At 46.2% G+C, this 18276-nt stretch overlaps 1 protein-coding gene across 2 annotated transcripts in view; it reads left to right on the top strand.

Moving 5' to 3' along the window:
- The first annotated feature begins 3325 nt into the window (after positions 1 to 3325).
- Positions 3326 to 18276, top strand: part of LOC115095044 (dipeptidase 1-like) — a 74627-nt gene continuing 59676 nt past the window's right edge. Inside the window, exon 1 of one of the 2 annotated variants that reach the window (XM_029608225.1) lies at positions 3326 to 3854. In XM_029608225.1, coding sequence (XP_029464085.1) covers positions 3748 to 3854 — 107 coding nt within the window. In that variant the 5' untranslated portion in view covers positions 3326 to 3747. The remainder of the gene's footprint in view (positions 3855 to 18276) is intronic. The other variant, XM_029608224.1, reaches the window with a different exon arrangement.

The following is an 18276-nucleotide window of genomic DNA, read 5'->3' as shown; positions in this document are numbered from 1 at the left end:
GGCATTCTGTTCCAGGCAATGTGAAAACTCTGCGAGTTCAGGAGCTCAATTCGGCGCGTCCTCTCTCTACGATGCCATTTTGCTCAGCCGGAAGGGCTGTTCATACATCTAACGCTACATGTAAAACTGGCCCCTACACCCTAAACCACCACTAACACCTCACCTCGACCTATCAGGTGGCCCTCGTATCTATATAAATAAAAATGTTAAATAGTTTGTACGTCGTCGCTAATCTCGCCAACCGTTTAACCGAATGCGTTCAAATTTGCACACAACATTCACTTCCCATACGGGAAGGATCTTATGCACTTACATTACATATAGGTCACATCTGTGACAGGTAATAAGTGTGTGAGTGTCTTTGTGTCCGAGAGAGATAGAGACATCCATACATACCCTCTCTTGGATATAAAGTGGGTATCGAAAGAGTAGGTGTGGGTGTTTGTGTCTGAGAGACCATGTGTGTATCTGATACTGGCTGGCAGTGCGGTTGTCACATTACTTGGCAACTGGTTCAAGAGCTGATTGGTTGACAAGAGACTTTAATTCTAGACCAGAAATCCAAGATATAATTATGAGAGATGTAACCAGAATTGGGGGCAGATGGCAACCAATTGCATGGATGGAAGAGAGTACTCAGCTCTGGTTGCTCACCCCTGATCTAGTATGTGTTCCTTTAATTAGTTATTTGGGAAAAATGTGACATTTATGTTGGAGATTTTTTGGCTCAATTCTGTATTTGTGAAAGGTTAGTTTGGCATGCTTTTGGGAACTGTTGAAACGTATGCTGCAAGGAAAATGCACAAGGGAGTCAGGCAGATAACTTATGGGCTGGTTTTGAAAAAAAATCCCCTGGGCTGATATTTTCCTGTAATCCACTCCTGTGTCTAAGTTTGAACCTGAGACAACGAAGGGTAAAGTGACTTGTCTAAGGTCACAAGGAGCAGCAATGTGATTTGAACTCTGGTTCATAATGTCTAATTACAGTCTCTATCACACAATAGTCAGACATTCTTACTACAATCTCTATCACATGTCAGTGAGATGCTCTTACTACAGTCTCTGTCACATAAAAGTCAGACACTATTGCTGCAGTCTCTGTCACACATCAATGAGAAGCTCTTGTTGCAGTCTCTGTCACATATCAGCGAGATGCACTTACTGCAGTCTCAGTCTCAGGTTGTGTTTTTGAGGGAGGGGAATTTTATAGCATTAGAATTCTTTGAATCAGGTCAGCCACAGTTTGAATGAATTTCCCAAAACTTTTAACCATGAGGATTTTTCTAGCAGTAAAAAAGATGTTTTCAGGTGTCATGACTCATGGAGAAGGGAAGTTGGTATTGTTACATAAAAATAGGTTATTTGCTGAGAACCACAAAGACCCAGGCAAACAATCCACACAGTACACTCACTACACTCACCCATATACAGAACATAGGACATTTTCACTACGCTGATTAAAAAAAAAAAACACATACAAGCCTCTGGCCTCCACAGAGCTTAGATACACAGGCTCTCACTGCTCTGAGATACAGACCTCTCCCTTCAATGGAGCCCATATACACAGGCTGTCACAGCTTAGAGGTACATGCCTCTCTCATCCATGGAGCCAATGTACACAGGCTGTCACTGCTCAGTGATATAGATCTCTCTCCTTCACAGAGCCCATGTACACAGATTGTCACTGCTCAGAGGTACAGGCCTCTTCATGGCTCCCTTCTCCATGAGTGATAGAGATTGTCACTGCTCAGTGGTTGTAATATGATGGGATAAAAATGCTCTCAGGACAAACACTGTGTTGAACTTTGGAAACGTGTTTATCAAGTGAAGAACAGTATCAGCAGGGCTTAAGCAGGTGGTTGTGGGGGAGATTAGCTTGTCTGTGCCTGGGACCTAACTCAACAGGAGGAGGGATGCCTAGCCAGCAGCACTATACTGGACAGAAAGGTTCCCAGGCTCGGCACCTATAAAAGTTTTGGGTTCTCCAGTGGGAGGCCAGAGCCTCACCTGTGCACTGATGAGTGGCGCAGGATCTTTCCCATTGAAGCTGTGTGTTCCTGTTTTTCGGTCGCAGGATGCTGATTTGGTATGTATTATAGTCATGGGAAATGAAGTATGTGTGCTGAAATAAAATAGTATTTTATTACTGTATACCTTGTATATTATATTATAGTGTGTGTGTGTGTGTGTGTGTGTGTGTGTGTGTGTGTGTTGGGCGCCGTGTGTGTGGTCCTTGTATCTCTTACTTATTTATTTATTTAACACTTTTATATAGCGATATTCTTGTAACAAGTTACAAATCACTTCGGTTTACATTGTAACGATAACCAGCGCATAAAAGAATGCATTACATTGAACAAGGAAGTACAAACTTGGAAAGAATGCATTACATTGAACAAGGAAGTACAAACTTGGATCTTACTTGGGCTTTTTGTAACAGTGATACAGGCTTCTCTCATCCATGGAGCCCATGTATACAGGCTGTCCCTCCTTAGAGGTACAGGCATCTTCATGGGCCCATGTACACAGGCTGTCACTTCTCAGAGGTACAGGCCTCTTCATGGGCCCATGTACACAGGCTGTCATTGCTCAGAAGTACAGGCCTCGCTCCTTCATGGAGCCCATGTACGCATGCCTTTCTTCATAGAGCACAAACATGTACACAGGTTCTTTCCCTGACCTCTATGAGTATACCACATTGAATAACACAGAACACTGTTCTTTTACAAAATGCTAGAAAACAAAATTCCTGTGAAGCTGAAGTATAAAATAACCATGATATCAACAGGGCCACTGTCATTATGCCTATGTGTTATGCCTGGTGATAGAGGCTTTTTTTGTGCCATACATGCCCACCTTGGCAATTGTGGCCTATGTATTCTTGTATTAAATTATAACAGTTTCCATATAAAATTGAACAGAAAAGGAATTTTAAAATGAAAATATAGGATGGTCCTTATAATAAAGGCAAACAGCATCTCTGTAAAACATGACACATGAACATTATAAATGAACACTGAGGGGTCTCCCTGTGGATGGGGAAGTTTAACATTGGAGGGTGTGTCTTTCTGGAGGATAGGGTGTTCAGTGCTGTGCCAGTATCATTAATCTTTTCCTAAGTACTTTACTCATTAACTGATAGTTACAGTCTTTATCTGGAATTAGAGCAGGTTTGCTGATTTCTCCTGTTGAGAAATTATTATATCACCCACACTGAGGTCAGGGCTTCCCTGTGCAATCCTCATCCTTTACAACAAACCTCTCTTATTACTATCAAACAATGATTGCACAGGGACAATCTTCCCTTTGGCCAATCAGGCAGATTATGCTCTTCTAGAGGGAAGGAAGTCTGACAGATTCACACTGATACTCATTAATTTCTTCCTGATATAAACCAGAGAGAGGATTTTGGGTGTAGCCACTGGAGAGTCAGCTCTGTTTCGTCAGGTCCACAGTAGCTCTACCTCTGTGTGAAACTACAGGGCTTCTAGATCTCCTCTGTGGCTTTTTAATTGTTTGTTTAATGTAATTTTAAATTGTTTTAATTTTCCTCGGGCAAACATTGAGGAAGGCGTGTGCTAAATAAATTTGTATTCTATTGAAGAAGCAGATATAGCAACTAACAGATAGAGGAAGAGACAAAGAAGTTTGGAAGGAGAAGGACCCAAGAGTTTAGGAGAAAATCTGTTGATTTACTAGCAGAGACATCAGTATCTCCTTGGAAGTGTGGAGACTCCTGGAGGGACAATGTTGCGTCTTCTCCTGCTTCTCTTTGCCTCTTGCACACTTGGCACTGGGGAGAATTTGAGGGAGAAAGCTGTGGAGATCATGACCACCACGCCTGTGATCGATGGGTAAGTGAGACTCTAGGTATGAGAGGCGCATGCTTGCTCCTTTGCTGGCAGTCATTAGCAGAAGTCCAGGGATACACGGTCCCTGTCTGTCACCCTGGCCTCCTTCCCATCTCTCTATTACAAAGGCTTTTCTTCTATCTATGTGAAAGATTTAGTGAATCAGGCTCCCTGCCTTAAAAATCTTGAGGCAGGTGTCTAGGAGCACTCAGTCTCGCTCTGCTCTGCTTTCTGTTTCAGGAGCACAGATATCACTGCTGGTTTGTTAGTTTAGATTTTTCTAATTGCTTTCATTAGGGGAGTTTCTTGGAATTGTTTTGTATGAGGCTCTGTATTCTGGGGGGGGGTGTGTGTCTGTGTCTGTGTGTGAGGGAAGCATGCATTGCTGCTGCCTGTGCTGTACCTGTCTTAGGGTGAGGTGTGTGTGTCTGTGTATGAGGGAAGCTTGCATTGCTGCTATGACCGTTGGCCGCGGGCGGCCGCAGCCAACCCAACTCACATCATGTATTGCCCTGCTCTCCTCTCTGGGTGAACTCGCGGCTGGGGCTAGCCACTACCGCTGCGTACCTCCTGGCTCACGAGACACTTCGTGGCGGCTGGGATGCCCCAACTTACACACCAACTCTGGGCCTTCCTAGGCACGTGCGCCACCGGGTCTCACTTTAAAGGCACAATGGCAGGAACCCCAGGGGTGTCCCAGACTGATGACATCACAAGCTTGGAATCTATAAGCACCTCCCTTGGCCTACGCTAACCGACTTGGCCTCCCTGGTGCTTCACTGGTGCTTGTTCCTCTCTCCGGACCCATGGTTCTTGCCTTCGATCTCCACCTGCTATCTGGACTCTGGCTTGGGTACCTGCTCTTCGGGGGCCTGCTTGCGCTTCCTTCGAAAGACCTGGTCTCCAGGCTTCCTCCCTCCTCACGGTAGTTCCTGCGCTCCTCACCAGAGGTCCTGCCTGCTCGCTTCTCCGCTCCTCAGGGTTGCCTCATGCACTGCCTATCAGAGATCCCATCTCTACACTTCCCCGCTCCTTGGGGCAGTCTCTACCTTACCACACCGAAGACTTTGGCTCTATGCTTCCCCGCTCCTCAGGGTAGCCTCTACTTCACTTTGTCTGATACTTGATTCTGCACTTCCCCGCCCCTTGGGGCAGTCTCATTGCTTTTACACCAGTGGCTTTACTCTATGCTTCCCCGCTCCTGGTGCAATGACGTAGGGGTAGCCCCTACGTCATTGCACCAGGCAAAGACTTTGGCAATGTCTTTGGCTCTATGCTTCCCCGCTCTGGTGCAATGCTGTCCCACCCTTGGGACAGTCTCTGCATCACTCCTCCAGAAGATCCTGTCTTTGCGCTTACCGCTCCTCGGGGCCTGCCTAGCACTCCTCTATCTTGGCTGTTCCTGCGCTGGTACTTGTATCATCAGTCCTACCTAAGTATTGTGACTCCTCTGAACTGTGTCTCTTCACCCCGCTCCTCGGGATGCCTCACAGTACATCTCAGTGCAGGTACCTGCGATCATGTGGCAGTGACACAGGAAGTTCTCACTCTACTGAACTACAGTCATGTCTCCTGCTGCAGCTGACCTCGCCTCCCGACTGTGATGACCTGTGGGGCTTCACCCCTCAAGAACTATCAACCTCCACCTCGGTTCAAGGGTCCACAAAACCCATGAATCCTAAAAGCTGCTGCCTGTGCTGTACCTGTCCTGTGATGAGGTGTCTGTGTCTGTGTGTGAGGGAAGCGTATAGAGTCCAACAGGATAAAGATCATACAAGAGACTAAATGCTCAGTAGAATCTATATGGGTAGAAATCCCATGTGTGTTGGGTAAGAGTATAGTGATAGGAGTATACTACCGTCCACCTGGACAAAATGGTCAAACAGATGATGAAATGCAAAGAGAAATCAGGGAAGCTAACCAATTTGGCAGTGCAATAATAATGGGAGATTTCAATTACCCCAATATTGACTGGTTAAATGTAACATCAGGACTTGCTAAAGACATAAAGTTCAGGAACCAACAAGAGAGGGAGCTATTTTAGATTGATTTATTTATTTAAAAACGTTTCTATACCGTCATTCAGTTAGGTACCATCATAACGGTTTACAAAAAAGCACAAATATCAATATTGGAAACAGATAATAAATTCTATCACTAAACATGTGCCAAGACTTTACGGTAACATAGATCGTTATAAATATTCATAATTGGATGTGTTATATCATGTCCATTTTTTGTAACAGGTTTAAAATAGATAGTTTATATAAACTTATTCTTTGGTGAGCAAAAATATTTCAAAAATAAAAATAGAATATATACCCATGTAGATTGGGGTAGTGTGCTTGGGTGTTCTGCAGATCGCTTTCCTTTTTTTTTCCCTGTGTTCTACTCTCCTTTCTCTTTGTTGAACACTTGTTTAAATAACCATGATTTAAACGTTTTCTGAAGGTTTTGATGTCTCTTTGTAAACGGATCTCGATAGGCATGGAGATCCATAGCATAGGACCTGCTAAGAAAAGTGCTCTTTCCCTTACTTGGGTTAGTTTAGCTGTTTTAATTGAGAGGATTGTCAGTAAAGCCTTATTTGCTGATCTCAGGTTTCTGTTCGGGAAGTGTACGTGGAGGGCTGTATTCAGCCATTCAGCTTTTTCATTATGTATTAATTTATGTATGGTACATAGAGTTTTATAGTGTATTCCATTAGGGTTTCAGTGATGTGGTCTTTTTTTACTTTTACCAGTAAGAATTCTAGCGGCCGTGTTCTGCATTATTTGGAGTGGCCTAATCATTGTGTATGGTAATCCAAGTAGGAGGGCATTACAGTAATCAGTGCTAGCGAAAATTAGAGCTTGTAACACTAAGCGGAAGTTATTTGTTGTAAGTAGAGGTTTTAGTCTTCTAAGGGTCATGAGTTTGGCGTATCCTTCCCTTACTGTTGTGTCCCGTGCCCGTGGCAATCCACGGGCGCGGCCCCCTACCTCCACCGTGGCAGCGACCCACCGCGGCAGCTCCTGATCTATTCCCCTGGGCCGGTGCCCGTCACTCCGGGGCTGGTCCGCAGTCTGGCCGCTGGGTAGGGAGCCGTCCCTGCTCCTCCCTCACGGCGTTCTGCTGGCTTTCCTCTGCGGAGGAAATCCAAGATGGCCGCCACTATCTTTAGGCGCGAGGCCGCACCCCCTTGCTTGATTTAAAGGGACCTGATCCCTTTAATGATACTCACCTGCTTCCAATGATCCAGGGCAGAGGAAGTATATAAAGAGGCTTCCTCTGCTCATTCCTTGACTTGGCAACGTCCTACGTTGGTCAGGTCTGCTTGCTTCGGTGAGTTCCAGTGTCTTGATTCCTTGTTCCTGTTTCGTCTTGGTGTTCCTGGTTCCTGACTTCAGATCGGCTAATGGTGATTCCTGGTATTCACTTCGGATTGGCAAGCAGTGATTCTCTGGTGTGTGACTTCGGACTGGCAAGCAGTGATCCCTCAGTGTGTGACCTCGGACTGGTAAGCGACGACCCTCTGGCACTTGACCTTGGACTTCTTCCTGACCATCGTCTCCAAGGGCCCACCTAAGTCCCAGCAGCCCGGGTCCCTACGGGCTCCTCCCGAGGGGACCACGGGCTTCCAGAGGTGAAGCTCCAGTCAGCCCTTGCACTGAACGTCCGTTTCCTTGACCTCTCAAAGGTCCACCTAAGTCCCAGCGGGGACTCTCAAAGGTCCACCTAAGTCCTCCTGGGGGAGCGCGGACTTCCAGTGGCAAAGACACACTTCCGTTCCTCGAAGTCACGACTCTTCGTCTGCCTCCACAGTCATCTCTGTCTACAGTGCCGAGAGTCAGCTGGTCGCATCTTCTGTTCCTGCCTCGCCTCCCGACGGGAGAACCTACGGATCTTCTCCAAAGGTATACCATCCTCCCGTCGGCCCAAGGGTTCACAAGCCTGAGCATAACACTTACTTTTAACGATATGTGTTGTTTTAGGTTAAGTTCTGTGTCAATTATCACTCCGAGGTTTCTCACTTTCTCTGTAAGTTCAATTTTTTGGTTGTTTTTGAGTATGATAGGGTTTTGGATTATTTCAATATTTTTGCGTTCGAAGAGTAGGAATTCTGTTTTCTCTATGTTGATCACTAATTCCATTTGGTTTAGTAATTGTTTGATGATATCCAGATACATGTTTGCTATGTTCAGTGTCTTTTCAATTGTGTCATCAATGGGTAGGATTATTTGAATATCATCAGCATATATGTAGTGTGATTAGACCTGATTAGACCATCTACTAGGTGACATAATGGTAGTAAGTATATGTTAAATAGGGTGGCCGATAAGGCTGATCCCTGAGGGACTCCTGTTTTAAGGTTTATTTTATTTGGCATTACGTCTTTCATCTGTACTTGGTAGTATCTTTTCTCTAGGTATGATTGGAACCATTTGATTGTTTTGTTGCTTAATCCTATTTCTTCTAATCTGTTTAGTAGGATGTTATGATTTACAGTATCAAATGTTGCTGATAGGTCAAGCATCATTAAGATGTACCGCTTACTGCTGTCAAAGCCTCTCATGATGTTATCTGTCAGGACAAGCAGAGGCGTTTCTGTACTGTAGTTTTTGCGAAAGCCATGTTCTGATGGATATAGGATATTGTTATTCTCTAAGTGTTCAGCAAGCTGTTTTTATTTAATTCTTAGTGGAACACAGGATTTGGTGAGAAAGGTAACGGTGGTGGGGCCACTTGGCAACAGTGATCATAACATGATCAAATATAAACTAATAACTGTAAGGGGGACAATAAGTAAATCTGCAGCTCTAGCACTAAACTTTCAAAAGGGAAACTTTGATAAAATGAGGAAAATAGTTAGAAAAAAACTGAAAGGTGCAGCTGCAAAGGTTAAAAGTGTTCAACTGGCATGGACATTGTTTAAAAATACAATCCTAGAGGCGCAGTCCATTTGTATTTCACACATTAAAAAAGGTGGAAGGAAGGCAAAATGATTACCATCATGGTTAAAAGGTGAGGCGAAAGAGGTTATTTTAGCCAAAAAAAATCCTTCAAAAATTGGAAAAAGGATCCATCTGAAGAAAATAGGATAAAACATAAGCATTGTCACATTAAGTGTAAAACATTGATAAGACAGGCGAAGAGATAATTTGAAATGAAGTTGGCCATAGAAGCAAAAACTCATAATAAAAACTTTTTAAAATATATCCGAAGCAAGAAACCTGTGAAGGAGTCAGTTGGACCATTAGATGACTGAGGGGTTAAAGGGGCTCTTAGGGAAGATAAGGCCATTGCAGAAATAAATGAATTCTTTGCTTCCATGTTTACTAATGAGGATGTTAGGGAGATACCAGTTCCGGAGAAGGTTTTCAGGGGTGATGAGTCAGATGAACTGAACGAAATCACTGTGAACCTGGAAGATGTAGAGGGCCAGATTGACAAACTAAAGAGTAGCAAATCACGTGGACAGGATGGTATGCATCCTAGGGTACTGAAGGAACTAAAAAATGAAATTTCTGATCTATGTTACACTCTGATGTTTTAGTGTGCCCTTGGGCCTCAGCCCAGCCCCAGACACGTCCAAGACTGACCCAAGGGTTGACGGCATGTCCCTGTGTGGCTGTCTGACCCTCTACCAGGCCTGCAAGCTCCCAAGGCCAACACCCAAGGATGTTGGAAGTTGAATGGTCCTCCAATCATTCCGAGCCTTTTCAGACCTGCTGCGAGGAACAGCATGGAGCAGCAGGCCTGGCCTGAGGTTGAGGGCAGACAGGTCTTGACACGTAGACAGGACTATGGTCGATGCGACGGCATCGCAGACAAGAGTGGGTTGATGCGACGGCATCACAGACGAAGACACTTGGTTGATGCGATGGCATCACTGACGAAGACACTTGGTTGATGCGACGGCATCACTGACAAAGACACTTGGGTTGATGCGACGGCATCACGGACGAAGACACTTGGAACTTGACAACAGCTGGGAGGAAGGACATTTGCACTGTCTCTCAGGGCGCCCTACTCAGGCCACCCGCGGGACTGAGTCGTGGACCACCCTGTCCCACTGCGCGCCCTACACAGCCCTTGGAGGCTGGTCACGGACCACGAGGAGAGCGGGACAAGCGCAGGGAAGACCCAAGCAAGGAGGAACTCCAAGGATGGAATCGATGTCACCTGAAGCTCCATCTATGGCTGGCAGGAACAGAGGCTCCAGAGCACAGGGACCAATCCCACCTGCAGACCGCTCCATTCTCGGGCACACACCAACGAGAACCACAGCTCTACAGGAACAGAAGGCTCAGGAGCACCAGACGAAGACGCAGGGAAGAACATCCAGACAGGCAGGCACATCAGGATGTGAAACATCATGACGAGACATCAGAACATGGACCGGGACCTCAGGCAAGACATCAAGACATGAAGACGTGGTAGAAGGTAGACAAGACGAGGAGCTCCACGAAGAACAGAAGACCTTACAAGACTCTGGCAGGCAGGAGCCTCCAGAGGGGATGACACTCCGATGCAAGGCAATGACAGACTGGGAAGACAGCCCTTTTATAGGGCTGAAGCAGGAAGTCAACTCCCTAGGTGGAGCCAGCACACTTCCTGTGTCTGGTCCTTTAAATCTGGTAGAGAGGCGCGCGCCGGCGCCTAAGGAGCAGGAAGCAGGACTGTGCAGGACCATGGACAGTGGCCTGCACAGCGTCTGTGCGTACAGACGCAGGCTGGGCCTGAGGAGCAGGCCCTGACGTCGGCAGCCGCTCCAGCCGCTGCGGGGAGCCCCGGGGGCGGCTCCAGCCGCCGGATGGAACCGGGGCTTGCGGCCTAGTGCCACGAAGATGCCGGTGACATCGATGGCGGTCCCGGTCCGCGAGGAAGACAGCAGGAAAGACTGCGGCTCCAGCCGCGGTGAAGACTGCTGCCAGGGACGGCCTCCGGGCCACGGGAGAGTGTTCAGTCCGAGGCTCCAGCCGCGTGGGAAGGCCCGACGGCGGCATACGGCTGCGTCGGGTGAAGCAAGGTGGCATGGTGAGTGAGTCTGCTCGCGGGGGGACCCGGGGGCAGCAGTTCATAACAATCTATTAGTTAAAATTTGTATCCTATTATTAAAATCATCCATTGTACCTGAAGACTGGAGGGTGGCCAATGTAACCCCAATATTTAAAAAAGGCTCCAGGGGCAATCTGGGTAACTATAGACCAGTGAGCCTGAGTTCAGTACCGGGAAAAATAGTAGAAACTATTCTCAAGATCAAAATCGTAGAGCATATAGAAAGATATGGTTTAATGGAACACGGTCAACATGGATTTACCCAAGGGAAGTCTTGCCTAACGAATCTGCTTCATTTTTTTTGAAGGGGTTAATAAACATGTGGATAAAGGTGAACCGGTAGCTGTAGTGTACTTGGATTTTCAGAAGGTGTTTGACAAAGTTCCTCATGAGAGGCTTCTAAGAAAAGTAAAAAGTCATGGGATAGGTGGCGATGTCCTTTCGTGGATTACAAACTGGCTAAAAAACAGGAAACCGAGAGTAGGATTAAATGGACAATTTTCTCAGTGGAAGGAAGTGGGCAGTGGAATGCCTCAGGGATCTGTATTAGGACCCTTACTTTTCAATATATTTATAAATGATCTGGAAAGAAATACGACGAGTGAGGTAATCAAATTTGCAGATGATACAAAATTGTTCAGAGTAGTTAAATCACAAGCAGATTGTGATAAATTGCAGGAAGACCTTGTGAGACTTTAAAATTGGGCATCGAAATGGCAGATGAAATTTAATGTGGATAAGTGCAAGGTGATGCATATAGGGAAAAATAACCCATGCTATAGGTACACAATGTTAGGTTCCATATTAGGAGCTACCACCCAAGAAAGAGGTCTAGGTGTCATAGTGGATAACACATTGAAATCGTCAGTTCAGTGTGCTGTGGCAGTCAAAAAAGCAAACAATGTTGGGAATGATTAGAAAGGGGATGGTAAATAAAACAGAAAATGTCATAATGTCTCTGTATCGCTCCATGGTGAGACCGCACCTTGAATACTGTGTACAGTTCTGGTCGCCGCATCTCAAAAAAGATATAATTGTGATGGAGAAGGTACAGAGAAGGGCGACCAAAATGATAAGGGGAATGGAACAGCTCCCCTATGAGGAAAGACTAAAGAGGTTAGGACTTTTCAGCTTGGAGAAGAGACTGCTGAGGGGGGATATGATAGAGATGTTTAAAATCATGAGAGGTCTAGAACGGGTAGATGTGAATCGGTTATTTACTCTTTCAGATAATAGAAAGACTAGGGGGCACTCCATGAAGTTAGCATGTGGCACGTTTAAAACTAATTGGAGAAAGTTCCTTTTCACTCAACACACAATTAAACTCTGGAATTCGTTGCCAGAGGATGTGGTTAGTGCAGTTAGTATAGCTGTGTTTAAAAAAGTTCTTGGAGGAGAAGGCCATTACCTGCTATTAATTAAGTTGACTTAGAAAATAGCCACTGCTATTACTAGCAACAGTAATGTGGAATAGAATTAGTTTTTGGGTACTTGCCAGGTTCTTATGGCCTGGATTGACCACTGTTGGAAACAGGATGCTGGGCTTGATGGACCCTTGGTCTGACCCAGTATGGCATGTTCTTATGTTCTAAGCACCAGCTTACTACATCTTCGTCAAGGTCAAAGAAGTCTCTTCGACTATACTATCGAGTTTCGGACTTTGGCTTCTGAGCTCGCCTGGCAGGAGGACTGCCTACGAGCTATCTACCTGGATGGACTTTCCTCACAGCTGAAGGATGAGCTGGTTGCAAGAAAGCTCCCTTCCTCCCTCAAGGCCCTTATAGACTTGACAGGTCGAATCGACCACCGTCTCCAAGAGTGTCACTGGGAGATTCGGATGCCCAAGAAGCCCTTTTGGGTTCGATCCCATTCGCCACTGACCACCAGCCCTGCTCCGAGCAGGGTCACTACTGTGGCTAGGATGGAAGAGCCCATATAGTTGGATTGTGGGTGGCTGACACCAAAAGAGCGCATCCAGCGGAGACAAACCAGTCTGTGTCTTTATTGCAGAACACCTGGCCACCATCTACAGGCCTGTCCAGTCCATCCGGGAAACTTCCCGGCCTGAGTTCAGTAGGGTCCTGAACTTGGGCACAACATCTCCGGCCCCTCAATTGTCTGTACCCATCACCTTGATCTGGGATTCCTGGTCCTTTCCAGTTCTTGCTCTGGTGGTTTCTGGAGCAGGAGGTAATTTCATTCTCAAGGATCTAGTCCCGCTCCTGGGTATAAAGACCCGTTTGCTAGAGACCTCCTTGTGTATAGCATCTATCTATGGAGAACCATTACCCGGTCGAATCTTCCTTACCACGGAACCAGTTCAGCTGTGCACTGGCACCCTGCATTCAGAAGAGCTTGAACTGTTAGTATTGGAGAAATCCATCCATCCGGTAGTCCTTGGATTCCCCTGGCTTCAAAAAAACTCTCCCCAATTTAACTAGGGTCCATTGCAACTGGTGGAGTGGGGTCCCGCCTGCCACCAGTCCTGTCTTCAGAAAGTGGTATCGCCATCCGTGGTTCCATTGGCTACCACCTCCTTATGCAGCTTTCAAAGATGTGTTTTCCAAGCAAAAAGCAGACCTTCTTCCGTGTCTTCGGAGGTTCGATTATCCCATTGAACGGGACCACACCTTCCCGAAGATGCACCTACCCTCTGTCTCTGCCAGAGACAAAGGCTATGACGGAGTACATCCAAGAAAACCTTGCGAAGGGATTCATCCGCCCCTCAACTTCTCCTGCTGGGGCGGGATTCTTTTTTTGTGACCAAGAAAGATGGGTCGCTCAGGCCATGTATTGACTACCGTGGCCTAAACTCCATCACCCACAAATTCGAGTATCCTCTGCCACTGATCTCAGAATTATTCGATCGTCTGCAGGGAGCATCTATATTCACGAAATTGGATTTACACAGAGCGAATAATTTGGTATGGATCCATCCTGACAACATTTGGAAGACTGCCTTTAATACCCAGAACGGCATTACGAATACCTGGTGATGCCTTTTGGCCTCTGTAACCCGCCCGCAGTTTTCCAACGAATGATGAACAAAATTTTCAGAGATTTGCTGTAAACCAAGGTTGTGGCATACCTGGACGATATCCTTGTCTTTTCGAAGGACCTGGCCACACACCGCACTGATGTCCTTACCATCCTCCAGTGCCTTCACGAGAATCAGTTATTTGCAAAATTGGACAAATGCTTGCTCAAGAAATCCAGTCTGCCTTTCCTCAGATATATTATCTCCCAACGAGGATTCTCTATGGACCCTGCCAAGTTGAAAGGAATCCGGGATTGGCCACCAGCACTTCCTGGGGTTTCTAAATTACTATCGCCATTTCATCCCACACTATTCCACTTTGGCTGCGCCTCTGACAGCATTAACTTGCAAGGGCCAAGATACTTGAAATTGGACTCCAGAAGCCGTCGCAGCCTTCCACCACCTCAAAGAGGCCTTCCAGGCCGGGTCGTCTACATCACCCAGACCCAAACCGTCCTTTTCAAGTGGAAGTGGATGCCTCCGCTATTGGAGCTGGGGCAGTCTTAAGTCAATGCACTGCTTTTGGTGCTACAGTCCCATGTTCATTCTACTCTCGCAAGTTCTCATCTGCAGAGCAGAACTACAGTATTGGAGATCACGAGTTACTTGCCATAAAATTAGCCCTCGAGGCATGGCGCCCGTGGCTAGAGGGTGCGCAACATAAGTTCATCGTGTTCACTGACCATAAGAACCTGGAACATTTGAGCCATGGCCAGTGTCTCAACGCCTGTCAGGCCCGATGGGCCCTGTTCTTTTCCTGGTTCAATTTTGAGCTTCGTTACCGTCCAGTCGATAAGAACCTCCGAGCGGATGCCCTATCATGCTCTTTTGAGCCTGAAGACACTCCGGAAGAACCCAGCCATATAATAGCCCAGAGCTTGTATCTATCTGTCTGCTACTCACCCAGTCCCTGCTGGGAAGACTGTCATGCCCCGACGACTCTGAAAAAGAGTCCTCTGCTGGGCACATGATCACCCAGGGCGAGCACGAACCTTGGCACTGCTCCAACGGTTCTTCTGGTGGCCAACTATGGTCTCTGATGCTAAAGCATACGACAAATCCTGTAGCGCTTGTGCACAGCAAAAGCCCCCGGTCAGTCAACCTTGGGGTCTCCTGCAACCACTTCCAGCTCCCGAGGAACTGTGGACCCACCTGTCTATGGATTTCATCATGGATTTGCGTCCATCTAAGGGTCATATCGTGATAAGGGTAACAATAGACCAATTTTCAAAAATGGCCCATTTCGTCCCTCTTCCGGGCCTACCATCTGCTCCAGAATTGGCACGCCTATTCTTCTGTGACATCTTCAGATTGCATGGCCTACCCAAGGACATTGTCTCTGATAGAGGTCCATAGTTCGTTGCTAGATATTGGGGCACTCTTTGCCGAAAATTCAGTATTAACATCAGTTTGACAACTGCTTATCATACCCAAGCCAACGGACAAGCCGAGCGAATGACTCGCTCTTTAAAGGCCTTCATGTGCGCTTACATCAACGACCGGCAAGACAATTGATCTGAACTTCTCCCTTGGGCGGAGTTTTCTCACAACTCCCACATTGCCACTGCTACAGACACACTACCGTTCTCCATTGTCTATGGAAAACAACCACGACCACCGCTGCCCATACCTTTGTCAGTGCCGTCCCCTGCGGCACAGGCAACTGCGGATGCCCTCAAGACTTTATGGGAACAGACGAATCTTCGCTTACGTCAAGCCGCTTCCTGGGCCAAGAGAAATGCTGACAGTCACCGATGCTTGGCTCCTGAATTCCTTCCTGGCCAGAAGGTCTGGTTAAGTACTCGGTATATCCGACTCAGAATACCTTCTCAAAGGTTCACTCCAAGGTACATTGGACCTTTTTTGGTCACCCGACACATTGGACCACTTACATTTATTTATTTTATTTATTTAACATGTTTTGTATACCGTCAATTGGTTTCACCATCATAACGGTTTACAGTAATCATATTAGGTAGACAAAGTTACATCAGGGTTTCTACAGTGATTATATTAGGTGAAACAAGTAGGTAAACATAGTTGCAGTAGGAAGTGTGTTAATTATTACATATTAAAAGGTTCTCAAGCGGCAAGAGTGGGTTTTATGGTTGCGGTGAGACTCCACGGGTGGAAAAGATGGTATCAATGTTGGATGGTTTGCCCGGTTAGGATGGTTACAGCATGGTATTTCTGGTTCCAGATAAACTTTAGAGGATATTTGTATATGATGAATAGGGCATTGTACATTTTCTTAGATGTGTTTATGTTGCTCGATGGATGTGGATTTTTTTCTTGGTGTTGGATTGAGTGGGAGTCTGCTGGTGTTGATGATCTGATAGGCTGAGTAGGCTCTGGTGAAAAGCCAGGTTTTCAACTCTTTTTTAAAAGTTCTGATGTTTGGTTGTGTTCTTAAATTGGTTGGTAATGAGTTCCATAGTGCGGGACTGGCGATGGATATAGCTCTTTCACGGGTTGTGTTCAGATGAGTGATTCTTACGTGAGGGATTTTGAGGAGGCCTTTATTTGTTGAGCGAACGTTCCATTTTGGAGCATGTAGTTCGATGTATTTGCTTAGCCAGTAGTTTTGCTGACCTGTGATTATTTTATGGAGGATTGTTAAAACTTTGTAGTCTATTCTGTATTTTATTGGGAGCCAGTGTAAAGAGATGAGGGTTGGAGTAATATGCTCGTGTTTCTTTGTTCCTGTTAGAATTCTGGCAGCTGTGTTCTGTAGTATTTGGAGCGGATGGATGGTAGCAAGTGGTAGGCCAAGGAGTAGGGTATTGCAGTAGTCTAGGTTGGAAAATATGAGTAGTTGCAGGACTGTTCTGAAATCATCCTGTGTAAGGAAAGGCTTAAGAAGTCTGATTGTAAGTAATTTGTGATATCCTTCTTTAATTTTATTTGTTATGTGGGTTTTATATGATAATTCTTTGTCTATGGGGATTCCTAGGTTTCGAGCATGGTTAACAGGAGAGATTAGTGTTTTGGGGTTTTCTTTTTTGAGCGGTTGCATGGGTGAGTCATTTACTTTTTTGTCCAGGATGATTAATTCAGTTTTCTCGATGTTTATTATGAGTTTTAGGGTGGATAGACACTGTTTGTGTTGCGAGCATAGCGGTGGACCCTTGGGCCGGCCTAACAGTGTGAGATGGTGTGAGAGGAAATACACTCTGCTGAAAGACGTAGGCTGGGAGGCGGTGCCAAGCTGAACGTAGAACTGAAGTCTTCCCCCTGGATGTCCAAGGACCCCCCCCCCCCCCCCCCCCCCCCGGGAGGAGCCAGTGAGATCCCGGACCGCTGGGACTTAGGAGATCAAGAGAACTGAAGAGACGTCTTCACCCTGGAAGTCCGAGAACCCCCCAGGAGAAGCCCTTGAGGGCATGGTAATAGCTCTCCCGAGCTGGTGCTTTGGCTAAGTACAGCCCCCACAGCTATATTGGAAGCGTCCACCTCCACTACAAATGGGCGAAGAGGGTCTGGGTGACGTAAGCAGATATCCCATAGGAAGGCCCTTTTGAGATCTTTGAAGGCTAGGCAAGCCGCCTCTGGCTATTCCACAGCATCAGCCCCTTTCCTTGTGAGAGTAGTGAGTGGTGCTACTAAAAGGGAGTACTGCAGAACGAAATGTCTGTAAAAGTTCGCAAAACCGAGAAAACGCTGTAAGGCTTTTAATCCTCTAGGACGGGGCCAATCTCTAATAGCAGTCACTCTCTCAGGGTCCATCTGAAATCCAGATGCTGACACAATATAACCCAGAAAAGGGAGAGTTTCTTGTTCAAACATGCATTTTTCCAGTTTTGCATACAGATGATTATCTCTGACATTTCTGCAAAACTTGTCTTACATGCTGGCGATGCGACTCCAGATCCTTGGAGTAAATTAACATGTCATCCAAATATACGATAACTGATGAATCTAATAATTCACGAAGAACCTCATTCATCAGATGTTGGAAGACAGCTGGATCATTGCATGACAAGATACTCATAATGTCCGTCCCTAGTGTGAAAGGCAGTCTTCCACTCGTCACCGGGGCGAATCCGGACCAAATTATAAGCACCTCGCGAATCCAACTTGGTGAAAATCTTGGCTCCTTGCAATCTGTCTAGGCGTTCAGGAATCAAAGGAAGGGGGTAACAATCCCTTTTAGTGATAGCATTAAGACCTCTATAATCGATGCATGGCCTCAGAGACCCATCCTTTTTCCCCACAAAGAAGAAACCCGCCCCAGCGGGCGACTTAGAGGGTCTAATGAATCCTCTGGCTAAGTTTTCAACAATGTATTCTGATATAGCTTGCATCTCAGGCAGAGATAGGGGATATACCCTTCCACGAGGTGGTGTG

The sequence above is a fragment of the Rhinatrema bivittatum genome, chromosome 7 (assembly GCF_901001135.1).
Source record: "Rhinatrema bivittatum chromosome 7, aRhiBiv1.1, whole genome shotgun sequence".
In the NCBI taxonomy this organism is placed as follows: domain Eukaryota; kingdom Metazoa; phylum Chordata; class Amphibia; order Gymnophiona; family Rhinatrematidae; genus Rhinatrema; species Rhinatrema bivittatum.
The sequence above is the reverse complement of the archived record's forward strand: the minus strand, read 5'-3'. Positions and strand labels throughout refer to the sequence as shown.